Source organism: Mustela putorius, unplaced genomic scaffold (assembly GCF_011764305.1).
Source record: "Mustela putorius furo isolate JIRA1106 unplaced genomic scaffold, ASM1176430v1.1 tig00003942_pilon_pilon_pilon, whole genome shotgun sequence".
In the NCBI taxonomy this organism is placed as follows: domain Eukaryota; kingdom Metazoa; phylum Chordata; class Mammalia; order Carnivora; family Mustelidae; genus Mustela; species Mustela putorius.
The window spans coordinates 5,736,437-5,763,491 of NW_025422087.1; the positions used below are offsets into that span (position 1 = coordinate 5,736,437).

Here is a 27,055-nt window from a genome sequence, read left to right on the forward strand (position 1 = left end):
AGTAACAGAATCACAGCTACCCTTCAATGCCTTATTGTAATCAGCTTGTTTCAGGTCAAGTATGTGCTAAGTAAAAATGGCCTGCATTCTCTTCTTAGCTGAGTTATGAATTGGGAGCACTGCTCATCCATTCACTGTATTTTTGGAAGGCTGATGTCTAGAGAAGAATCCAACATCATAGCTAGAGACATATTTTACCACCTAAAGGAAGGCACTTGTTGGCGCCTTGTGGACAGTTGTCATCAGTTTCAATCTCCTGGATCACCTTTCTTAACTGGGAGTCTGTGATTCTCCCCACTTTAAAGGGGAAAACCAGATTTTTTCTTTGCTTTATCCTACTGCACTCCAGACAGAAAAATATATGGAGTTGGTAAGATCGTTAGGATTTAGAATACCAAGACTCATCGGAAATTGACTCACTTATCGTTATACTTTGCAATTTAGGAAAGTTCAAAGAAACAAAATCTGGAACCAATCCCAGCACTGTGGGGTACTTCCTATTTCCTGGCTCCCCTGTTCTTTCCAGGGACATATGCTGAGCTTGCCCTGGGTCTGGGGCCCTGTCCTAAGCACCAAATGAAAGCTGAAGACTATTAGATGTGACAAAATGTTCTCATGAATCTCTCAGCAGCAGCTGGTTGGATAAAACTCCTCTCCATCACCTCTAACTCCCAAAGGAGATTGAGAGCTTTTGCTTCTTTTAGGGAGACTCCGATACACCCACTGATTAGCCAGAGAAATTTCTGAAGAAGGAAAGAAATTATCAATCTTTGCATCTTAAAAAGAAATCAAAGATACCCTCTTTGTAAACACCATCTTTCTGGATTGTTATCACCGGTGTCGGTTGCTGTTACTGCAACAATGAAATGCTTCAGATGCCTTAATTCCAGGAATCTGGTCTCTTGCCAGAGCTGCAGAGTGATATGAATAATTTCTAGGCTCTGATACTCAGGATTGATGTGTTTCTGGGATTTTTTTTTTTTTTTTCAGTAATACCACCAGAGTCTATCTCTCTTAGAGAAGTCAGAGATTTCATGCCACAAGGCAGGCTCCTTGGCTCCTTTCAGGGTGAGCAACAGCAGAACAGAGATCTCCACTTGAGGCAACTCTTCCCATTTTTCCCAACTGTCTTGTTGTCAGAAAAATAGGTCAACACCCAGGAGCAAAAATTGTGAAAAATAAGCCAGGATACACCAACAGTATATTTCTCCTTATTTTTAACGTACTTGTGATAACATAGCAAGTGTGAATCTCATTCCATAGCTTCGGGTGTGCAAGAAACATCACTTATTTTGTTTTCTGAAACTTGAGCTTAGTTCTATTTTGAGTTCCTACCACCCACGATAATATCAGTCACTTCAGGGGTTCCCCCACCAACGTCGTGGCACAGTTGGGGGGCCCGCTGGTGGGAAGTGCCATCGAGGCTACTCAGGCTCTGTGGTTGGGTGTCTTGGACACAAGACCCTATGGGACACTGCACACGGCCACTTCAGTCACGAGGAACCACTGCTCCCCCTGGCAGCCCTTCTAGGATGTGGGGCCTGGTACCCACTATGGGAGACCCTCAACCCTCTCTTCCTCCCCTGCTTGTGATACTTCTCCTTTCCTGCTCTTTCCCCAGACTGTGGAGGCTCTCTTTTGTTTGTGGAAGAAATCTTCTTCCTCCCTTTCTGCTTCCTCCACCCCATTCCATCCCTCCTCTGACCCTCCTGCTTGCTCGGCCTGCTCCAGACACCAGACTCCCGGCTGTTTGTTGAGCACACTTGTGCCTCAGGGCCTTCCCCGCTATCTCCTCCTGAAGCATTCTTCTCTGCTGAGATCCATGTGGCTCAATCCCACGTCACTCACTCAGAGAGGCCTCTCTGACCACAGTCCTTGAGAATACACTCTCCGCACCATACCACCCCCCAGACCCAGAATTCCTTATTGCCCCTACCCTGCTTTATTTATCTCCATAGCAATTACCATCACCTGACATACGATGTCCTGATTTGGTCATTTATTTATTATTTGCCTCCTAAATAGACTATAAGCACTATGATGGTGAGAACTTTATCTATTATATCCCATTGGCTAGAATAGTGTTAGGCATGTGGTATATACTTAATATATATTTATACTTGAAGAATGAAGGAACAACTGGTTTGGGGAGAATACTTAGAGTATGACAGACAGTGTCCTTGACACCAACATTCATTCAACTGGAAGACAAAGCCCAGAGTGGGTGAGGTGGCCCCTGAGTTTGGCTGAGGTTCAGAAATCAAAGAGGCCACATGTAGTGGGAACACTGGGACTGAGAAGGGAACTCTTGTGACATCATCAACAGGCTGTGATATTGGCTGGGGCTGGTCACAGCATGGAACTTGGAGGCCAAGCAGCCAAGGGTGGATGGAGGTCACCCCGAGGAATCTGAAGAGAGTGTGCAAGCTAGACACAGGGCACCCAGCTAGTGTGGACTGTTTTCCAGTCACACACAATGATAACTTTATAAAGGATGTTTTCGAAGTAAGTACTTCCGCAGAGGGATGCAAGGCATGTTTGGGCTACCAGGACAGTAAAAGAGGCAGGTACAAGCTATGCTCTCAGGGAACTTCCACCCTAGTGGAAGAGAGAGGCTATATGCAAAACCAGTGGGTAGTATGTTAAGGAATAAGGACTAAGGAGAGCAAATGTAGCACAGAGGGGACTAAAGCATGGGGCAGGGGCAGGGCAGAGCTTGCCAGGTGCCAGTGGGGCAAGGACTTGAAGGTAGCATGCCAGTGAGCCACAAAGTTGGTTCTAGGCAAGGCTGTGCAGTGGGACACACCTGGTGCATGCAAGGACTTTGTGTGGCCAGCCTGGAAGTGTATGAATGCATCAAGAACAAAGATCAGTGTTGCTCATTATGGGCCTAGCACTGTTCTGGGCAGTTGGGATATATTAATGAATAAAAGAGGCAAAAACCCTTGCTCTAGCAGAGCCTGGCTTTTAGACAATAAACAGTCAATATCTGATTACTTAGGGATGCTAGGAAGTGGTAAGTGTTATGAAGAAAACCGACCAGGTAAGGGCATCAGAAGTTCAGGGTGGTTGCATGTGTGCATGTTCTGTGGACTCAGATCATCGGCATAAAGAGACAGAGGTAAAGCCCTGAGGTTGATGGGCTTGCTCATTGCTGGCACACAAGCAGGTAGCAAGGCCCGAGCCCGGGGTACCCAAACCCAGGTAAGCAATGTCAAGTACAGCTGCTGGAAAGTTGAGGACCCAGAATTTCCACGAGAGGTCATTGCAGTTTTGCGAGGTGGGGCAAGAGCTTGATGGGAATGCCTTCACATAGGCACAGGAAGGGAAACAGAGGCAGCAGCATGAAGCCGTGTCTCAAGCAACTCTTTCGTAAAAGGATGGAGAAAACTGGGGTGATAATTGGAGGGGCAAAGCGATTAAGACAATTTTTAAAAATTTTCCCCAATGAGAGAAATAAGAGCATGTTTGTGTGCTGATGGGAATGATCCACAGCATTGATAAACCAGGGGAATCTGGTAGGATTTGGTGGAGGGCCTCTGTAGAGCATTTCCATTTTCTCGGAGACTTAGAAAGCAAGATCTTGATCTGAGAATGGGAATTGGGAGCTGTCGGAGATTTTCAGACAAAGGAGGAAGTGGAAATGGTCTCGGAGAGTGGGAGACGACGGATGGCTGCCAGGAAGTACTGAGAACTTATCTGTGGTTTGTGGTCATGACGTTGAAGTCAGACCACTCAGCACAGTTGTGTGGTTTGTCTCCAGCCACATTTTCATGCATGGGGTGGGTGGAAAGTCAACATGAATCAGGGGTGTTCTTGTGCCAAGAAAGAACAACAAAGGAGAAAGTTGAGGGCACACATGAGGAAGTGGTTATCACTGACAGAGGAACCTAAGTCACCCGGGAAGGAAAGTGAGGCATGAAAGGGTCTTGGACAGTGAAAATGTGTTTGGATCAACAGATGGAAAGTCCTGGAATTAAATCTGTAGTACAATGTGAATAAGCTGGAAAGACTGGAGATAGAATGTTTGAGATCGGAGTTTTCAACTGAAGGTTGCAGTTATTACTAATGACAATATCAAGGGTGTGACAGTGGCCGTGAGTGTCTGCAGTATGGTAGAAAACAAAACTGTTGTAAGGAAATGAGAAACTGGTAGACTGAATGGATTATTTATGATTGATATTAAATCCCAAGAATTATGAAAAGAGTAGTGTGGGGAGAATGACAATGTGCAAGGAGCTAAATTCTACATTTTAAATCTTTTATATAAATATGAGGGAGAGAGAAATTTGGTCCTAACAGGTCTTTTTTTTTTTTTTTTTAGATTTATTTATTTATTTGAGAGAGAGAGAAGAGAGAGAGCAGGGGGAGGGACAGAGGAAGAGGGAGGGAGAGATGATCTCCAGCCAACTCTGCACTGAATGTAGAGCCTGATGTGGGGCTTGATCTCACAACCTTGAAATCATGATCTGAGCTAAAACCAAAAGTTGGATGCTTAACCAACTGTGCCACCCTGATGCCCCCAAACAGATTTTTTTGATATCTTAGCAGAGAGCCTCAGATCTTCATCTTCTTGAGGGACATGTATGACTTTTTTTTTCTTTTTGTAGTTTACTTTACTGGCCAACTGTTCTTAGCCAGTATTTCCAACATTGTATGTGGGCTCAACTGGTCTTTGCTGCGAAATTGTATGTCAGGAGAATGTCTGCATAATAAGTATACCTTGGCTATGGGGAACTTGAATCCTGACTATTGTTCTTATTTCTTCTCTAAGGAAGAAACTGACTGGCACATAATTGAATATTCCCAGAAAAAACCTTTAAAATATGTTAAGATAGAGAGATAATCTTCTAAAAACATGAAAGAAAGCCCAAATAAATGGGAAGCGACTGACTACCTTCCCGGATGAGAAAATTCAGTTTCGTGAAGGTGTCACCTTGCCCCAAGTTAAATGTCAGATTCAAAGGAATTCCAATCAAAATCTCTATGAGATTGTTTTGGAGCTCAACAGGTTGATTCCAAAGTTCATCTAGAAGAGTAAATATGTGAAAATGGCCAAGAAACTTTGAAAAAGCATAATGACTTAAGCTACCAGATATCAAAGTATGCTGCTAAGTTACAGTGAGTGAAAGAGATAAGATACTGGTGTGAAGAAGAGACAAATGGATTAATGATAGACCCATGTTTATGTGCAAAATAGTATTTGATAAAATAAGCATTTCAAATTAGTGGGAGAATAGTCTAACAGAAAACTGCTAGCGATTTAGGGGGAAAAAATTAAGTCCTTGTATCACAATATACATAAAAAAAATTCCAGAGAAAGATCTAAGAGAAAACAAGAGAATATCTTAACAATAATTAGGGTTAAAAAAAAAAAAAAGTCTATTGTGGGGTGCCTGGCTGACTCAGTAGAAGGAGTTCTCAACTCTTGATCTTGGGCTAATGAATCTGAGCCCCACTTCAGGTAGGAATTACTTAAAAATAAAATCTTTTTAAAAAAGTCTTTAGCAAAAGCAGGACTCTAAACATAGGTGTCAAGAAAAGATTAATAAACAGTTTTGACAACAAAACTCAAAGAACATTTCTTTTACTACAGATTATGGTAGAAAAACTTCAGGAGAGACAAAAATGCATTTATTGGTATTTTTGTTTATTAAAAACCACACGGTCTAAAAGAGGATTTGGAAACACTTATAGCAATGAGTATAGAATTGGATAAAAGATAATACACATGCACATATATGAATGGGGGTGAAGACAAAAAACATATATAGAAAGATAAAGTCAATAAGCAAAATATATTCTATAATACTCTAAACAATTTTTAGAAATGAATAACATATTTATTTTTGGACTTCCTAGAAGCAAGAAAAAAGAGGGAAACAACATCCATTAGCAGCTTCATATTGTCTATAAGATAATAATTAAGATGTTTAAGAGACACACAGATTTCTGGTACTGACACAAAACAGAAACGTCTCTCTAGGTCCCTTCTTGTCTTTGGAAATGAAAGAGAAATAAATCCAATATAAATGGACAAATTATTTGCCAGATTTAATGTGGCCACATAATGTCAAACAAGTCTTGCAGTTGTAACATTGATGCTTCCCAGATATGGGCGGGTGTCCACATCTTGCATCCACATAGCCATTTCACTGGTTTTGATAAGAAATCCAACTGCAGGACACCTGGGTGGCTCAGTCGGTTAAGCGTCTGCCTTTGGCTCAGGTCATGATCTCAGAGTCCTGGGACTGAGTCCTGCATGGGGGTGGGGGGGGGTGGTCCCTGCTCAGCAGGGGGCCTGCTTCTCCCTCTGCCTGCTGATCTCCCTGCTTGTGCTCTCTCTGACAAATAAATAAAATCTAGAAAGAAAGAAAGAAAGAAAGAAAGAAAGAAAGAAAAGTAGGAAGGAAGAAATCCAACCACACCAAGCATTTTGTGATTTTTGTAGATGAAGCTGAAGATTCCGGGGGTCACAGGGAAAAGTGGTCCACTCGGGATCTTGCTAGTTTCTGCCCACTCTCCTCACTATCTCCTCCTATTCGGTTTCTTCATCCCTCCTCCCTGCCTCCCTGCCTCCCTGGCCCTCCTGCCAACAACACCCATGCTCAAGCCTTCCTCCATGGGGCAGTCATTACCCTTTTCCTGGTACCAGCCAGTGTCACCCAGACCATTAGAACCAGCCATCTCAAAGTGGGGAGTTGCCACATTTTCCCATAAAAACCTGGCTCCTCTTGTAAAGAGAATGTCCGCACTCTTCATCTCACACACGTGGACTGGGAAGAGCCAATAGTCCCTCCATCCTTTCTCCAACTCCCACCTGATGGGAGGGATCCCTGCCCCGGGTGTGCCTGCCACGCCTTCTAGGCTGGCCAACATGATTTAGCGTCAGCTTCACAGAGGAGCACCTCCTTACAGTTATCTCTCAGCTCTGGCACTGACTTCATAAATAAGTTTCTTATTTTAATTACGAAGCTGCACAGGGGAAGTAGACAATTAAATGAAGAGAATCTGAAATTACTTCTGATCTGGGCGAAGTAAACAAGTGTCTACTTCCAAGACAGTTCTACAAATAGAACACGGGCATGACATAAAGGACACTTGTCAGATTCTCCCCACCCCCACCCCCATCCCTGAGCTTGTTCTTGATGTCTGAAGATGTTTTCTCTTCATGTTCTTTGCTTTAGTTATGAAGATCCTGACAAGTGCCTGATTCTCTATGGCGATGATCAGGTAGGTACGGAGGATTGAAGGAGAGCGGTAGGCGTTTACTCAAGGGTCAGACGGCCATCTGCCATTCTTCCAGGGAGAAGCAAGGGGGAGAAAAGGAGGGTGGGAGCATCTGTGTCTTAAAGCAGAGACGAAGAAGAAATACAACATGATGTCAAATAAAATAAAATACGAAGAGGTAACATGTATGAAGTGATGGTTCGTATGCCTGGCGTTGTGCTTAGTGCTTTCCATTTGACCCATTTAGTTCAAACCATGAGGTGATGTTAGACGGCCATTTGTGAAAATGGGGAAACTGAGGCACGGAGCAGTCGTGCAATTTCTGAGTGTACATGCTCCTGGGAGGTGATGGACTGAGGCTGGAACCCAAGCAGTTTGATCCAAGTCTGTGTGTTTCACCACGATGCTTTACTGGCTTCGAAGTAAAACAGAAGGGATGTTCTAGGTCAATGTGTGAAGAAACAGGGCCGGAATGAAGAAGCCAGTCTGAAAGCAGTGACATCGGAGCACCGGGGGAAGGGCACATCTGATTTGCCCCACATTAGGCAGGAGAGGGTCTTGCAAATCAGGGCCAGAAGGGAGAAGTCCCTTCTCTGTACTCTGTTTCCCAGTTACAAATAAGATTTAAATGCAGTTTCCAGTGGGAGAGGGGACGGAGTGCTGTGAACAGAACTAAGGTTGAATGCTCTGGTAGCCTAGGATCTGCCTGAAGAAAGTATTAGCACAGGGCAAAGACAGACCACCAGGAGGGCACTAGCTCCTCGAGGGAATGGAGGAAGCCTGGCAGAAGAGGAAGGAAGATGGAACCATCGCCGACACTGAAATCCAACAGGTTCCAATTTCTAATTTTGCTCTCTACTTCCCCTAAAGCCTTTTAATGCAAATTTAAAATGCACGCGCGCGCACACACACACACGCATACATAGATACATACACATATATTAAAAAAAAAAGAAAGAAAGAAAGAAAGAAAGAAAGAAAGAAAGAAAGAAAGAAAGAAAGAAAGAAATGAGCAGCAGGGGAGACAGCTGACAGGCTCTTGTGCAATGACCTGGAGCTCAGAGGCCCCACGCAGGGGGAGCAGGCAAGGACCTGCGCACTTCCCAACTGTAGGGGGCGCCGTTCACACAGACGACGAGGTGAATGGTGTCCTTGGATTTATGCAGCACCGCTTCCCCGCCTGGAATCTCTCAGATGGATTCTGGTCCGGAGATGGGATGGAAGAGGGAGGCATCCCCACCCCCACCCCTGCCGCGGGGCAGTCGTGCCCCTGTGGTCACCAGCCCCAGGCGCCTGGTAAATCGGGTCCCTCGGCTCCGCCTGTCTCCCTTGCTGCAGTCCTGGGTGCGGTGCAGCCGGGTGCCGGGGGCGGCGGCCCCGCAGAAGCCGGGAGGCGAAGCCGGGGCTGATGCGGGCGACCCTGCCAGTTTGTTCATTATCACGCAGGTTCATTGGTAAAAATGCAAATGCTCCGTTTCACTTCATCCTTCTGGCAGACTGTGCTGGGAGCAATAACTGGCTGCTCCCTACACCTGTCATCGCCGCAGCGCTGCTCACTTTGTGTAAAAGGCCTGCCACACTTCAGGTGTATATAGAGCAACCAACCGGCGCGGAAGCCCGCCTGCTGGAAACTCGATCATTCACTGCCCCCTAGTGGGCTAGATGTGAATGAGCCGGTACACCCTGTGTTCTTTTGATTTCGCCTCTAAGCAAATCAGAGTCGCAGCTTAGGTCAGGAGGAGTTTGTGAGAGTCCTGCTTTGGTCATCGCTGCTGGTTTCTGTAGTTCTTAATTAACAGCATTTTAATAACATAAAATGTCAGTCGTGGGGGACTCTTTGTGGAGCTGTATTTGAATGTTAAAAATCCAGGACATTTTCCATCAGTGTTTGAGTCCTTATTTGATGTTTCTTTTTTTAAAAAAATCAAATTTTCTTTAGGCTAGAAAAAGGCTTACAGTGAATGCAGCATCTACGAGTTCATGGTGCCAACCTGGCAAAGCCATCAGTTGTGCCTGAGAGAGAAAGAAGTGTATTTTGAGGCAGAAACACTGGCTGTGCCTGTCTTGTCACCTAAGCATGTTCTGGCAGACTTCAAAGTCTTCACAATTTGCATACTTCTTGGAGATCACACACTGATAACCTGGAATTGAGGACCCAGTGACATTCAGCAGAAGGGAAGCTACATTTATAATATGCCCACGAAGGCCAGGGTACTGGGTTCACCAAAGTCATACCACAAAGGTTCTCTTGATGAGTGATTATCCTTGGGTTTCATTAGATGATTGCATCTAGCCCAGGATCATGCACTTTCAGATCATTTGATAATATTCATCAGTGCTACTTACACTCGGCATACTGAGAAACTTGTTTCTTAAAATTAATAGTCTACTTTCATACTCTTTCTGAGCTATTTGCTCATTGCAAGGACTTGAGCAGACTTGTAATTATCTCAGAGTTGAGTGACTTCATTGCTCTGACCTTTTGGAATATCTACTACTAGAATATTTTAGACAATAGAATAACTCCCTTCCCATAGCCTGGACTCTTGCCATAAAGACCTCCATTGATAGAGTCTAGGGCGACCACACCCAAAGGCTTCCCTTGTGTATGGATTAGCTTCTCATTTATGCATCTAGAGTAATGCTAGTTCAGTACCATCCTTAGGAGAACTGAAAAAAATCATCCCACAAACCATTTTCTGGGCTTTGTGGTACAGATGAGGAAATTGGACTCAGACGGTTACAGAAGTGGAATCTAGGTGAGACAGGCAGAGGGATGATGCTATACCCATCTCTAGGTCAGCCCTGTTCGTTTGATGCATTTATTTCAGGCTGACTGTAGGATCAGCAGAGCCCTGATGAGAGGAAACTTCCAAGAGAGAAAAATGTTGGTGAGAAAGCTTTGGTGGATAGGCACAGAGCAGAACTCAAATTTTTCCACCCCATGTACATCAGAAACAGCAGGAAGTGAAATGCTTCAGAGTTCTTCCGAAGCAGACTGTAGTTTTCCTCAGACGATCACAGGAAGTGCTGCTGGTGATTCACCAGGTTAAACTTTTCCTCCCAGTCAGAATTAAGTGGAAGTTGCTGTGCACAGTGGAGGCTCAGAGGGCTAATGGGCATGGGGCGGGGAATGGGGAGGCTTGTTTACTAACTGGTCAGAGCTCCTAGCCGTGAAACTCAACGAGCCTGCTAAAGAATATGGTGAAACTCTCACCATGGAAACTTCCAATACAATTATAAAAATTAAATAGGCTTAGGGGATAACTTACCAGGTAGAAATAGGTCAATAGCGCTGCCTTCCTGTAAGTCCCCATTACAGCCCAACGAAGTCCTCTGACCGACTATTTTATTCAAGTTGGGCAGGCTGCCCATCGAATGGCTCCATTTTACCTGGCCTAGTTTCCCCCTGGTCATTCAACACATGTCATAGATCCGGAGGCCCCAGAATGGGGCGATCATCTACTCTATCCCCGGGCCTCCCCAGCCCATAGCTCCGAGATATCAACTCTAAAGAGGTGCATCTGCCTGGGGAATTTTACAACCTAACTGGGAGAATCAAGACGGAGCATGTGTGAAAAGCTTTAAAAAGTGCACATAAAGGAAACACATAGAGCGCTGCCTGTCTTTCTGCTTGGGAAGCTCAGCTGCTTCCGATGATGAGAATCACCTGGGTGCATGTCCCTTGTAGGCGAGGGGAGTGCTCCAGCAGGCAGACGTGTCCAGGGTCCCTGATCCAAGCTGGTCATCCTTCAGCAGAGGAGCTGGCTTTCCCCGAGGCTTCCCCCATGCCCTGCTGCTGCAGCCTCCCCTGCTGGTCTTTGGCCAAGCTGCCTCGGGGGTCAACAGGAGTGGGTTTTATCTAAGGGGTTCGGAGCTGTTGCAGCTGTGGCTGCGGGCCGCTGGGGCAGTGGCTCTAACCCGGCCTCTCCTGCGGCAGTCTAGACAGATGCATGATTGAATGAAGGATTCGTCCAAGTCCTGTGTCACATTGGCCATCTGGAAAGGAGCCAACCACTCATTTAGCAAATTGCTCTGTTTAAATGCAGCTGCTGTGTCTCGGCATTTACACTACCAAGACAGATCGCGTGATTCCTCTTCCTTCATTTATCTAAGCTGTTCCTCTCAATCCACCAGGAACTTAAAAAGGCTGTTAATGCATGACAAGGCACTTGACCCACATGATTTCCAAACCGAGGAGGAGCATCGGTCTTGTGCCGGGTTGTCTTTCCCTCAAAAGCAAGGGCACCTTGCCTGTGCTCCCTGTCTTAATGAAAGCTGCCTTTATTAAGAATCCCATTAAGCTCCACAGTGTCCAGCTATCCAACACTGTAAATATTATCCTTTAGAAACACATCCAGAGGCCCCGCGCAGACTGCTGGCTTGGTCATGCGCGCTTGCCAGACAGTCTGACCTCGGACCTCAGCACTCCGGACAGAGCGTGGTGTTTGGCCCCCTGGTGCCTCTTTCCATTTGGAAAGATGGATTCCAGTCCTTAGCACAGAATGTCAACAAAGCCTCTGAGATGATTTGATAAGACTTGGAAGCAAAATGATTTCAGACTAGCAATGAGCTCTCCATTTTTGTTTTTTTGTTTTTGTTTTGTTGTTTTGTTTTGTTTACCTTGATTTCCATTTTTTCCTAAAGAAAATGGTTTTAAAAAAAAAAAAAAAAAAGGTACTCCTGAGGCGAAGCAGTTTATTGTCTGGCTGCCACTGGTCCCCAGCACCTACTACTGATTATGATCTGTTATTTATCAGGCAAATAATCCTGATATGACCACTGGCTTCATCAACTGCTTAGTTTAATTGGGGTCGTGGTATCATTAAGTCTGGAAGCCAGAAGCCAGAATAAGTGAGTGTTAATTAAATTAAATAACATCCGATCAGCCCTTAGCTAGGCCCACTGGAAGAGAAACTAAGTAGTACAATAAATGATGTTTGCAGTTAAGTCCTATGGGGGACAGGGAGCAACACATACAGGCGTATTCAGCACAGGGTAGCTGTGAGGCACACCGGCTTGGAGCCCTAGCAGGTGCAAGGAAGTTACCAAGAGGGACAAGGCACCAGCAAGAGCAGAGGGAGAGGGGATGTCTCAGAGGAAAGAGCTGCTTAAGAGCCGAACATCCAGGGAACTTGAGGAACACGAGAGCCCGAGAAAATTCCATTTGATTTATTAGAAATGGAACCAGTGGTGAGAAAAATGTCAGCGGAAGAACACGGAGACAGATTGCAGGGCTCTAAGGAGGGAGTGGGGAGTGAGAAAACAACACATTAACTAGGAGAAATGTGGAGAGAGGGGAACTGTATATGGTGGTTTCTTGAAATGAATCAAGGTTCTAAATGATACTATAATCATATGGAAAGTGACGGGACCTAAGGACGAGAACATATTTCTCATTAATAGATTATACACTGGAAAGATATTACATAAGTCCCATGCAACAGAATTTTGGGTGTATGTCATACTAAGGTTAATAAAAAAAAAATTAAAAAAAAAAACCAGCATAATGGGAGTCCAGAGATTTCCAGAGATGTGTATCCAGACCGAACAAAGAAATGACATTACAGAGCTAGGCATGCCACATATTGTGAACCCAACTAAGACCACAGCTGGTTCCACTGCTGATTCACCTGGGCTCAGAAACCACATGAAATTTAGCAGTTCAGTACCTGTGCCCCTTAACACTTCTGGTACTCTGGGTACACCGTTCAACCTCTCTCTGCCTCCATCTGCAGAATGGAAAGAATCAAAATGCCTACCCCCCAGGATTATTGTGAAGATTCAATGAGATGAGGCATAGAAAGCAGTGTGTGCAGGACCTGCGACTTGTTCGAGGAGATATTCTTTAGTCACATGGATCCCAGAGAATACTGTAGCAAACTCCCATCCCCAAACCTGTAGCTGTTAGTTCCTACAAGAAAGCGCGTGTTTTGCTACTTTATACACCTGCTATAATGCCACTGTTTTCCTCTGTATCTAATGCTGTTCCAAGTGCAGGTCACTATGAGAAATGTCCTGGAGTGAGCAAGGTCCTCTGTGTGCAGTCACTCACAACACCCTGTGATCTAGGTCCGGGCATTTGGACCGTGTGGTCTGGCCATGCTTATGTCCCATTCAAGGTTATGGCAGTTGCACTTGCTAAATATGAAAGCCCATCTGCTCAGAAAGAGACAGAGAAGCCTGAAAAACTCTCTATTCCCTTTTAACTGGAAAAAAACATTGCTTGTTGATTCTGCCAAGAGAGCACAGCTATTTATTAGAGCATGGGAAATAAATGGAATGTGTTGGCTTCTTACTTCGGGAGAGAATTTATTTTTCTTTTCTTTTTTAAACTGTGTTGCAGGGATGTGTGAACATTCTGTCTTTGGCTTCTGTACGTGAACTATTAAGGTAAATATTGAAGTTTAAATCTAATTCTGAAAGAAGGGGAATAATACATTTTTAAGCAAGGACATAGCCTCTTTATGTAACTATTGACACGGGGTAAAATAGCAAATGGGAAAATGTTCTTAAGACAGCTTAGGGTTTGGATTAGCTTTTTCTTCCTTTCTTAGACTGTGTCTTCACTTTCCTACCCCCTGATACACTCAGTTCCCTGCTCCAATCATGGATCCCCTATCATAGCTACAGTACCACTATGGCCCGCCAAAATTGGTACGTTTATTCATTCCCTCAAGATACCCTTCCTAAGGGTAGGTCCAGCCATTTTGCTTGGTTCCGGGTAGAGAGCAGTGAAATCCAAACTAGTCACAGACAAAGCCAGGATGAACAGTTCAGCTAAACAGAAAATGTTCAGAGGCTCAGATGAAATACAACCAGTCTGCCCTATGTAGGCAAGCTGCTGAAACAGCCCCCCCCACCGCCCCGAATTCAGTGGCTTCTCACAATAGGAACGTATTTCCTGCTCACCTAACAGTTCATGGCATGCATTTGGTGAGTGGCCTCAGTGTGGTAGTTCGAGGACGCAGCCTCCCCCAGGACCTTGGACCCTCTACATCCAGGCAGCAGATGAAGGAAGAGAGCTGAGTGAGGGTCAGACAGGAGGATTTGGGGACCACACCTAGAAGTGCTTGGATCGCTTCTGCCCATAGTCCAGAAGTCAGTCGCATGGTCACCTTCATTGCAATGGAAGCTGGGACAGGTGAACAGTCACCAAGATGACAGTGTGTGTGGTAAACGACCAGCCAGGCTTTACTACAAAGCCTGAAACTAGGGCCACCTAGGTGGCTCAGTGGGTTAAGCCTCTGCCTTCGGCTCAGGTCATGATCCCAGGGTCCTGGGATCGAGCCCCGCGTGGGCTCTCTGATCAGCAGGGAGCCTGCTTCCCTTCCTCTCTCTCTGCCTGCCTCTCTGCCTACTTGTGATCTCTCTCTGTCAAATAAATAAATAAAATCTTAAAAAAAAAAAAAAAAAAAGCCTGAAACTAAAGTACCAAAACCCCAACACACCGGGTGTCTCCCATGATACGTCTCCAGGGGGCATGGACCCCCTCCCCCATCCGGGGAATTCTCTCTCCCTTTTGCCCCTTCTTTACCTTCCTCTTTGCCCTGCCCAGCCTGCCGAACCCATCTCCTCACAGGCTCCAGTGTGGGCCATGCCAGAATCTTGCGTGCCTCCAGGTCTTGGCTTACAAACCACACATTCGAAGTATGCCATTCCCTCCATCCTGGCTTTTCAAATCCCTCTCCCACCCTCAGTGCGTGGATGGAATCCTGTGCCTTCTGGAGCCTGCCCGATCACCGCGTGCGGCCCTCCTTCTGGAAGTCTCACCGTCTGCGCTGCCCCTGCGGCTTTCTCACTTACCACCTAGTTGGGAGGCTCTCGAGCGACACCTCATCTTTTAGTAGAATGGATGCTGTTAGAGAGGACAGCACCCATCCTCCAGACAGGAGAGCCGGGGGAAGGAAGCTGAGGAGATGGGAGATGCCGGCCTGCGGATCTGGTCTCTGTCCGTGTGTTCCCTGCAGTGTGGCTGTCTCCAGATCCTGACTTCTCCTCCCCTGTCCCTACTCATAACCTGAAAACACCAATACCCTCCCCACTTTTCCTCCCCGAGGGGTTTTGAGATTCGAATGAGGTAATGCAGGTGTATCCGGTAGGAGGACAAGGAAGATGAGTGCCTGGGCTCATCTGACTGAGAGGCACAGCCCGTGAGTGTGTCCTGGGACTGGGGCTCAGGTGGCGGGCTCCCAGCACCTGCCAAAGGGCCAACAAAGCCCTCGCTGTGTCAGCCGGACAGAGAGGGGAAGGAATGACCACCCGGGTGCTTCTTGGAAACTGGAGAAGTTTCATCGGAAGAGAATAGGAAGGGGTATGTCAGGAATGAACACCCCTGGCTTTTGGCTTTGATGTTCATCAAACACCTTCCTTCAGAAGAAGCTGGCTAAGATCACTCTGTGGTAGCTACTCGGAGGGACATTTAATGCCCCCACGATAAGTGTGCTGTACCGCTCAAGACCATCATGTAAATAAGCCTGTTCACCTGCCTCCCTGCAAGCTTTTGCTTTGCTTGGGCTGGGTTCGCTCCTGGAATATTCCCCATTGCCCCCGGAGTGATCACAGGAGGGCCGGGGGAGGCTCGCTGAGGGAGGGCCTGGCGAGTCCCACATGAAGAAGAGCATCTCTGGGACCTGGGCCACGAAGGGGCTCCGGCAGGACTGCGACCTCCTTCCGCTTTGCATTCCCCATCTGCAAGCCCGGGAGCCAATGCAAGACGCATCGTGGAGCTACTGAAAGGACTTCATTGTTAATGCCGAACACCATTGCTACAACCATGAAACATAAATACCGCTTTGCCAACAATGGCCTCTTGATGAGGAGATGCAGGATTCCTCTGAATGGACGTATCATTGGGGAATTTGAAGCTGGCTGGAAAAAGTGAAAAACACTATCTCTGTAGGACATCTCGTTTTCTCCCTTTGGAGAAAAGTGGGTTGAAATCCAAGTGTCTCTTGCACTTTTACATCATTTTTGGAAGATGGCTAGAAGGAAGGATGCTGGACATGTGCCCTCTTCTATAGCTCCAGTTAGTCCTGGAGGTGACAAGTTTGTGCTCTTATCAGCTGAGGCCTCCCTCAGTACAAGGAGGGTGCCCTGGGAACAGGGTGAGGACGGCACAGCTATGCACACCTCACAGGAGAAAGCAGGAACTCACAGCTGGTCCTGTCAGGAGAGAGGGATGTCCAAGCCATGTTGTGCCCTCAGAGGCCAGCTGTGTAAAGGAAAAGCGTTGGCAAATCACGGTTGGTGACAGGAGCGTCCCAACGAGAGCTGCCCGCTGTAGTCAGGGAACTGGGTCTGTCCCAGTCACACGCTTGGGACAATGAGACACTAATGCAGGATAAGGTGTGCTTCTGTGGGAATTTTCTGAGGTCATTTTGCCTTCACGTATCATATCTTCCAGACACACATACCCGTGGAGGGAGGCACAAGAATCTGAAGACACCCCCACACCCAGTCATGCCGTCCCAGGAGCTTGCCCACAGATATCCCCACAAATATTTCCTAAGGCAAATGGACAGACTCTTCACAGATGCCCCAAAAATCCCCCTTCATGGTGCAGAGTAGGATACCCCTACCCACTCCTACCTACTCACATTCACCCCAGACACCCGAGATACTCTACAGTCACTCTCACACACCCCACAACCCCACAGACACCCCACTGGCACCACATGGACTTTTGCTGTCACCCCCAGCATCCTCCACAAACATCTCAAAATATACCCTCCAAACCCTTGCAGACACCCCTTCACACGCCTGCTGCAGGTTTCCCTTGCTACACTCAGCCAAAGACATCTCCTAATTTCACCCCACAATTTCCCACCCAGACACAGCTACCTGGACAGAACACCATCCGTTACCCTCTGACACCCACACGGGCACGACAGAGTTGTGCTTCAAAACTCCATCTAGAAATCCAGAGGCACACACACACACAGTCACTACCCCACATCGATCCCCTGTGAGTCACACACATGGATCCTGTGTGTACATACACACATACATGCACAGTCACACACAGATCTTGTACACACACACACTCACACATGGATCCTGTGTACACACACATACACACACACGCATGCACGGTCACACACAGATCCTGTGCACACACACACATAGTCACCCTGCACAGGTCCTTGTGTGCACACAGAGATAGACACAAGCCAGACATGCAAATGTGTCCACCCCTCCACTCCTCGGCAATACTACCCACACACACAGACTCACACAGAGACTCATCACCTGCAGAGGCCTTTGCCAAGACCTCACAGAAACTCTCCCCCAAACACATGTAGCCCAGCCCCTCACAGGTGTAACAAACACAGATGAAGACACGGACACATTAGCTTCACTTCCTTGATTTGTCACTTCAGACAATCTGCCAGCTATAATCTTGGAAATCAATAAAAGTTCTGTATTGCAAACCACTGGGCATAGGGTGCACCCCTCCCTGGTCAAGGGGAATTGGAACAGAAATTTTCCATTGCCCTGGCTGGCCACTGAGAAAGCCAGGAAGGGGACCAGACATCTCGTTGTGCCCACGAAGAGTGCTGAGCGCAGCTGGAAGACCGAGGTGTGGCTTCTGGATCATGCCAGATGCATTTGTCCCCCTACAGCCCTGTCAGGGAACAAAGTCAGCTCTGACCCCTTTCATGCAGGAGGTTGTTGTCCTCCCCTTGGAGATAGCTTTTCTTCCCACACGTCCCTGCAGCTGGTTTTCCTTATAATACAAAAGCAAAAGCAAAAGCCAAGGAAAAAAAAAAAAGGTAATGCTCCAAAAAAATCGTCAATTTCTCTTAGAAAATAGGTGCTTCCAAAGAGGGGTATAATAGTATGGTGGCTGTTAGATGGAGGAGGGGCAAGACACGGAGATCAAAAAGAAAACCAGGAGGACGGATAAAGGGATTAGAATGCAAGAAATAGCCCAGACCAGCTGGTGGCCATCTGGGAACTATGAAGAAAGGGAAGAACAAAGTTGTTGAGTTTCTAGCAAGTGGGTACAGTTTTATCATGAGAGGAGGTTACTGCTTTGAGGAACTGGAGAGAAGCCAGAGCCTTGCCGCCATTAAAAAAAAAAAAAAAAAAAAAAAATCTAGTGGTTTCCCTAAGGCTTGGATTACAGTGGGTTTGCTCCTGTTTCAAGTAAACCAGCTAAGGACATGATCATTTCAGGGAAAGTTAGAGAGTGTCTGAGGGTAATTGGGAAATTGAGAATTAACCTCTGGGTGTCAGTGTGGAAATGGACAATAGAGAAATGAGGAAAGGTACTCGGCTGTGCTTCATACAGAGGTTGTTTTTAAAGCATCAGATAAGACGTCTGGGTGGCTCAGTCAGTTAAGCGTCTGCCTTTGGCTCAGGTCATGATCCCAACAGTCCCTCATGGGGCTTCTTGCTCAGCGGGGAGCCTGCTTCTCCATCTCTCTCTGTCCCTTCCCCCAGCTTGTTCTCTCTCTCAAATAAATAAAATCTTACCAAAAAAAAAAAAAAAACCCTCAGATAAGAATGTAGGGAAGGACAGTGGCTATAGGATAGGCTGTCTAGAGGGGAGAGAGACCATAAAACCCATATGTACACCATAATACATAGAGATAGGAAGCATCCACTCATTTTTGTCTTTGCCATCCACCAAAAGTTACCATCTCTTCTCTCTTCCTTGACCTCTGCGAATGGCGTCCCTAGCCCGGTGTGCCTGCTTCAGGTTGGTTATCCCAGTCACTCAGCTCTACATTCAAATAATTAGTCACCAGGTCCTGAAAATCCTCTCTCCTTAGTAACTACCACCTGTGCCCTCCTTTCTCTACCCTCATCCACTTCTTGCATCCAACCTATCATCACTATCACAGAAACAAATTTCCCGCCGACCTCCCTAGCCTCCAATATCAAACCCCCGCAGATCATTTCTCATATATTTTTATAAAATCTTTCACTTATTCAACAAGGATTTATTGAGCATCTACTGTGTGCCAGTCTTCATCCTAGTTGCTTGGGAACACAACAGTGAACACAGCAAAGATGTCTACTGGATACCTAGTCAGATGACTTCTAGTGTGAGGAGAAAGACAATAAACATAATAAATTATATGATATCCTTGAAGGCGATAAGTGCTGTGGAAAAAAGGGAAAAACAAAGCAGGGCACAGGGTATCATTAGTGCCGAGGGCGTGTGTGTGTGCATAGTGTGTGTGTGTGTGTGTGTGTGTGTGCGCGCATGTGAGTGTGGGTTAAAATAGGGTAACCAGTGTAGTCCTCTTTGAAAGTCTGGTATTTGCGCAAAGGCAATGAGGGAGCCACAAGGATATTGGTGGGGAAGAACGTTCCTTGCAGACAGAACATCCAGAGAAGGGTTCTAAGGAGGCACAGCAAGCGTGCCAGTGTGGCTGGAACAGAATATGTGCAGGGGGTGGAAGGCATGAGGTCAGAATTAAGGGAAGTTCCCTGAGGTCTTGTTGCAGGATGGAGCCATGGCAGGATTTTAAGCAGTAGGGGACATGCTCTGACTTCTGTGTTGAATGATTGCTTTGCTGCTGATGGTGACTCAGACCAGGGGGAAGCAGAGCGGACTGTGAGAGATGGTGATGTCTCTGCTCTGCAGAAATTCCTTCAGTGACTTTCTTTAGTCAGATAAAATCTGAACGTGTCAATGTAGCCACCAAACACTTCAGGATTTGGGCCCTGCTTATTTATTCAGATTCATCTCTTCCTGGTATTTCCACACTGCAATGGCCTCCATGTTCTAAAGCAGGTGGGCATTTAGTAAGCATCCTCTTCTCTTCTCTCATGGTCCCATGAGTCTGTGTAGATGACTTCCTCTGCCTCAACCACAGGGTCCTTCTGGGCTTTCACTAAACCTCTTTTCCTCAAGGAAGACTTTCTCTTCTCTCCATACGATGCATCCCAAAGCAGTCAATGCATACTTCAATGGTTGGGATTATAGCTCTGAGACAAAAGGTTCTGTCCACAATCTGTCTCTTTCACTAAACTGGGAACTCCAGAGGGTAGTAATTTATTTTTGAGTCCTTCGTAGACATTAAATAGACAGATGGACGACTGGTGGATGCATGGATAGAGGCAAGGATGATGGATGCATGGATGGATGGTTGCTGGCTCTTCATCAGGTCTTGAATTTAAGGGATTTTATTTTTAGTCAAAATTAGTTAAGCATTAGAAAATGCACAAAAATGAACTATAAGACATTAACTTCTTCATTGTTGAAGAGATGGCTAAAGGAGTGTGCTCAGGTAACCACTTGTGAGCATACGTACTCATCAACTGCATGCAACAGCTGTGTTGCTGGAAAGTTGAATATAAGAGGAATTTTGATAAATGGCCTCTTATTTGTCCATTGACCAAATATAATTTCAGCCATGCTTTATTTTCTTGACATGCTATTCAGTTAGCAGTGGTTCACACTATAACTTTATGTTCCTTGATATTCAGCTGTTCTCTACCAGCCTCCATCAGACTCTATCATTCAGCTGAACGGATCCATTTCTGTTTGGCAAAATACTGAGGAGAAAACTTTTAGAACAGGAGGGGCCTTTTTGCAACACATAAGCATCTCGTAGTTCATCTGTTTTTCTAGTGTTGTCATCGCCCAGTTAGGGCTTCAGCGTCTTCTTCTCCTTTTTTTTTTTTTTTTTAAAGATTTTATTTATTGACTGATTTGTCAGAGAAAGAAAGAGAGAGAGAGAGAGAGAGGGAGAGCACAAGTAGGTAGAATGGCAGGCAGAGGCAGAGAGAGAAGCAGGCTCCCGCTGAGCAAGGTTTTAAAAGATTTTCTTATTTATTTGAGAGAGAGAGAGGGAGAGAGAATGTGTGTGTGGGGGGGAGGGAGATTATGAGAGGGAAGAGGGTCTGAGAGAGAAGCAGACTCCCTCCTGAGGATGGAACCCAATGTGGAACTCGATCCCAGGACCCTAGGATCAGGACCTGAGCTGAAGGCAGCAGATTAACCAACTGAGCCACCCAGGTGTCCCAAGGGTCTTCTTATCTTGAGAAATGCTTTGACATGTTGGTTGTAAGGGTTATACCACCAGTGCATTCCTTCCCCACCTATTCCCTTTAGGAAGGCAGAGGAAACAGTTCCCTGACGGTGGCTAGAGACATATTTCTCATTCCCTGTAATCTCTGGAGGACAGAACCAGAAGGAGAAAATTCTCCCTCCAAGTGTCACTTCTTCACCAAGGCCACCGTTCTACAAAAGTACACTGTAGGCTGTATGGAAAATGAAACATCAGCACATTTTCTTAGATTTGAACATTGGAACATTATTCCAAGCCTGGAGTAACTGTAATGTAGTCAGAGGTTTAAATAATAAATGTGAAGGATTCTGAGTGAGGTCTCAGGTAGGCATCATATTTAATTTGTGACCTTCCAAATTGGCTTGCCCCCACCCCCAGAAAAAGGGAACTTCTATCTCAAGGCAGTCCCCCAAAATGAGGGTTATTTCTAAATATTAGAAGGCAAACCCTTCATGACTCCAAATAGACTTTACACCCTTCCAGGAAACAGGATAGGTTGAACCCAAGCCTCTACTTTTACTCCCATCTAAACAAAATTCGTCTGGACAGCAGGAAAGGGATTTTCCCCCCTTTGAAGGCACAACCCCACAAAGATAAGGTGAATGGAAACAGCAGCAGCAAAATCTGGAATTTGGAAAGTGGATAAACACATGGTAAGTAACTTAGGAGACCCAAAAACTAAATGCTTAGGTCAGCCAGGGAAAAGCTGAGAGCCAAAAAACCATTCTGCAAGGAAGAACCCCATGCCCCTCCAGTGGCCCCAGGTTTGGCAGCACTAGCAACTAGATCACTGATCCCATACTTTCTCCTTTTAGGCAGGAAATAGCAATCCAATGTAATTATTATCTTTGGAGAGACAAGATAAAATTTATTAAACAAGAAGTTGCCATTACAGAGGAAAACTTGGGGAGTAAAAAGTTCTTGGAATTTAAAATTGCGACATTTTTTTAACTCAATAGAACAGTTAGAAAACAACATTTTCCCAAAACATAGAACAAAAAGACTAAAAAATGTGAAGTAAAAGAGAAAAGATAAGAAAACCATAGGACTAGTCCAGGAAGTACAATATCCAAGTATTGGGCACACAAAAAAAGGGAAAAGAAAGGAAAGAAAAGAATCAAGTAAACAGTTTGAGAACATTTCCCAAAACTTTAAAGGCAAAAAGAAGATTCTAGAAGTGCCAAGAGGAGGAAAAAGTCAGTTCACTATGTACAGGGTTAATACTCACAATGGATTTTAACTTCACCACAGCAGTACTGGAAGCAAGAAGGCAATGGAGCAATCTCTTCAAAAAATCTAAAGGAGGTGGGCCTGGCTGGCGTGGTCGGTAGAGCATGTGATGCTTGATGTTGGGGTTGTGAGTTCAAGCCTCACGCTGGGTGTAAGGATTACTTAAAAATAAAATCTTCAAAAAAAAAAAATCTGAAGGAAAACTATCTCCAACGTTGGATTCTACACCCAGATAAACTATTATGGAAATGTGGGACTGGAGCAAAGTAATTTTCGACGATGTAAAGTTTCAAAATGTACTTCCCACATATGGATACTTTTCAGAAAAGTCCTGAAGGATTTTCTCTATAAAATGAGGGAGAAAACTGAATAGGGGAAGAACCAGGATACAGCAAACAGGAGACACAAAGAAGAAGAGGAGCAAATGGTATCCCCAGGATGACAGGAAAGAGAGGGCCCAAGATGGCAGCTGTAGACCAGGTTAGGGCAGCCAGAGCAATTCAGAAGATGAAGCCAATGAAATGAATGTTTTGTGGAGCTGGATGTCTTGAAAGAAGATTGAGATGGCGGGTAAAAAATGCTAAGTACTCAGAAGTCTAAGCAAGTGAAAGCAGAGAGTCAAAAGATAATACCCCAGTCTGAGAAACAAACAAAAAAAAAGCAATGAAGGCATTTTATTTAAAGACATGGAATAGATACCAAATTATCATCAAAAATAATGTGGAGACTCTTGGGGATGGGAACAAGGAGAAGAGTTAAGCATCTCAAATTTGCAGAACTATTTTACTTTTTAAAGCAAGTATATACAGCTTAGATAGAGATAATAACTTCTAATAGGAAAAGAAAAACAAAATATGATTACTCACCCTGTCTGGAGTACTTGTACTGGACACCACAAGGCACCATTCCTCCTCGCACATTACATCCTGCATTCAAGCCATGTATTCCTCATCTTTTTCTTATAAATTAATGCTTTGAACCTAAATCCAGAGCTTTCTTTCTTGCTAAATTTCACCTGATTGATTTTTTACATCCTTAATCCATTTGGCTAAAATAATTTTAAAGGCTGACATTGACATCCAGGAGATTCTCTCTTTTAGCTTTGTGCAGTCAATAAATTTAATAGTACTTCAGTGAATTCTTGCAGGTCGTAGAGAAGACCATGGAACAGGGCACAGTGAGAAGTGAGTCCTAGGGCAGGCCACTGAAACCTTCCCGTAGGGTGGGATTTACCTTGTATTTTTCATTTCACTTTGACTAGAGGTGTTCACTCATTTGCTCAAAAGATATAATCCAAGAACACCTTTGGGGGAACACCTTTGGAAAAGAACTGGTAATAACAATTCCAGGAATATTTGTTTCTCTCAAGTCACAGCAGGACAATTCACAGTATTCTTCAGTTGCACCTGGGTGAAAAAGAATGAATCTGCCGGAACTTTGCCCTGTAATGGATGAGTCGTCTCCCCCAACATGCACAGGAATGTATGTACACACACACACACACGTGCGCGCACATACACACACACGGTGAAACAACTTCTCAGTGTACCTGCTGGGAACCAGAGAACCAGAGTCCCAGGGGATACTGGCTTTCTACAGCCGTGGACCTTCTGAAGTGTGGGAAGGGTTCTCATGTGTCACTGTGGAGAGCCCCACATTGCTTCTTAAAGGGTCCTGGATGGGGGGGTAGGGACTTGAGGTTCCAGCCGCATTGACAGCCTCCTCCAGTCTCTGCTTCCTTGGAGATTCATGCTGGTACTTGGATAATGTTAGTTTGGTTTTGGGTTTTTTTTTTTTTTTTTTGAAAAGCTGAAAGATAAAGTTCAAGGTGAACAATGGGCTCCTGATACAAACATACTCAAACCTAATCAAGCCAGCACTACGGAGAACAGTTTAGAGTGGATGAAAAATTGATACAAGAAAGATTATTTAATTTTGTAGGCCTCTTCAAACAAGAACAGCTTTTGTCATAAGTATCCCAAGAAATTTATCTACTTTATGCCTGGTGGGGATTAAAAAACAGATTATAAACCTTGTCAGAATTTTAAAAAATATAAGGGACCGTACAGAAACTATTATCAAAATGAAATATAAATTAAAATCAAGTCCTTGTTCCTTATTTTAGAGACTTTGTCCCCATCAGTTAATTCAGCACAAGATACTTAACCAATGTTTCCCAGCAGAATTTAAAAGTTTTTTCTATAGTTTATCTCTTGAAATATGAATGCACATTCCAATTAGTTGCCTTTGAGTACTGAGCACCATCACCATCTCCTTAATCTCACCAGGTCTGTAAAATTGGTCAGTTTTTCTCTTCTGCCCCATTTCTGTCATGAAAATTCTTTCCAAGAAATTAAATGTATCCAGAGAAAAGTAACACAGAGGAGGAATGGCATTATGAAGGAGAGGTTAATGGAAGAAGGTCAGAAAAGTTTTTATGTGAGAGGAATTTAAACAGGAGATTAATTGACAGAAAAAGTGAGTTGAGGGACTCTCAAATACCACAAAGGAAGGTGAAGGCTGAAGAGACGTACTTGTTATTCCCTCTATTGTTAGAGAATAGACACTTCATAAAGTAACAATTCCAGACATTTTAAACTGCTTCTTGAAAATTGTTTTTAAGAAAGATATTCCATTTAACCAGTGAGATAAGATTCATTGTTATGGAAGCCAAGTCAGAACATAAAATAAAATTTAAAAGGACAATTCCACCATTAAAATGGGGGTTGTCAGGTAACCAGCATTGGTTTCTGAAGCGCCATAATCTGAAAGCAGAAACAAGACAAATAATGGATCCGAATTCTGAAGTTTGGGAATTGATATCTACTCAATCTGTAATTTTCTGTACTCTTTGGCTTAGATGGGTAGGGGATGAAGGGTCTTGGGTAGAAAATTCAAGAAAAATCAGCAGCAAAGTGCTTCATTAGGTATGGATGGTTGGGAAGGCATGTGCAAGAGGTGAGGTAACCTGACAGGAAATTTGGGGAAAAGGTGAGTACAAACATAGCCTCCCCTTCAACCCTTTATGACATGAGACAGTAAAGCAAAGTTTACAACAAACTCAGAGGGAGTGCTGAACGATCACCGATTTAGAGGGTCTCTTGTCATTCTGATAGAACCACTGCTCACAGAAAAACCTCAAGGAATAATTTTTGAGTGGATTGGAACATACAACTTTACTGCTTCAAAATAATCAAAAGTAATGATCAACTTCAATGAAAAAATAAACTGCCATGCTAACAATGAAAAAGTACAGAGTAAGATCAATTAAAAAATAAACAATAAAATGAAAAGTGCAGAGTAAGAGAACTTTATTATGATGGAACTAATAAAATGGAAAAAACACAATTACTATGGGGGAAAAAAATCCCATACGGAGACTGCTTTGGGGGAAGCTAGCGTATTTCTGTGCTTGGTGGTGGTGTATGTAAAAATGGCTTACTTATAGGCTTCAGCGATACGGAGATCACCACTCCAGCTTATATTTCATTCAAGTATTTTCAAGGTCACCTTAAAGCATCCCTCGAAGCTCTAAACAGTCCATAACTCTCTGACTTCTTGAACCACCCAAACATCGTTTGTAGATTGTGGTGTACAGTCAGCCCAAGCACTAAGAACGCTTTCAGCTGTAATCCAGGCTGCTTGGGTTTGAAACCCAACTCTTCTACTTTAAATTTTGGCAAGTTAGCTAATCTGTCTGTGCCTCACATTCCTCATCTTTAAAAAGTGGACAATAATCGTGCCTATCTCATAGGCTTATGGTGAGGAGTAAATGGATTAATACATATAATGTGCTTGGAACAGTACTTAACACAATAAAAAGTGAAATGTTTGCTATTTTTAAGTAACAGGAACAAATGACTAGCGCAGGATAAAGGAATTTATCTTTCTTTCATTAACAAAAATGTCAAGATATAGGTGGTTTCTGCATTGGTTTAGCTTATCGGTGGTGTCATGAAAGCCTCAGTCTCTATTATGTCACTTCACTATCTTCATTATGTTGGCTTTTTGTCCTTCAGCTTATGCCTCATGGTCTCACAATGGCTGCCATAGCTCTAGACATCATCTCACATATGGACTGTGTTTAAAAATCAGAAAGAGGGGCACCTGGGTTGGGTCAGTAGGTTAAGCCTCTGCCTTTGGCTCAGGTCATGATCTTTGGGTCCTGGGATCAAGCCCCGCATCAGGATCTCTGCTCAGCAGGGAGCATGCTTCCCTCTCTCTCACTGTCTGCTGCTCTGCCTACTTGTGATCTCTCTCTCTGTCAAGTAAATAGATAAAATATTTTTGAAAAATCAGAAAGAATGCTATCCAGGGAAAAAGAAAAATGACAAAGAAAAATGAGAGAGAGAAACACTGCCTCACACTATTTTCATGTTTTCTGAAGATGCAAAATGTTTTCCCAGTGCCCCTCACCGATTTTACCTTATCCAGTTGGCCAGAACTGAGTCGCAGGAGACCCTGCAGTCAAGGGATCTGTGCCTTGGGTTTTGAAGAGTGGGAAGAAGTGGGAGAGTACCTGTTGGGCAGACATGGGTCCCCCGCAGTGAATCATTCCTCTGTTT

General features: G+C 44.7%; 1 protein-coding gene across 3 annotated transcripts in view; it reads left to right on the plus strand.

Moving 5' to 3' along the window:
• Window positions 1-27,055, plus strand: part of LOC101679061 (WD repeat-containing protein on Y chromosome-like) — a 132,670-nt gene that overhangs the window by 52,319 nt on the left and 53,296 nt on the right. For all 3 annotated transcript variants that reach the window (XM_045069620.1, XM_045069621.1, XM_045069622.1), the window contains 2 exons: window positions 7,188-7,233; window positions 13,577-13,623. In XM_045069620.1, coding sequence (XP_044925555.1) covers window positions 7,188-7,233; window positions 13,577-13,623 — 93 coding nt within the window. The remainder of the gene's footprint in view (window positions 1-7,187; window positions 7,234-13,576; window positions 13,624-27,055) is intronic.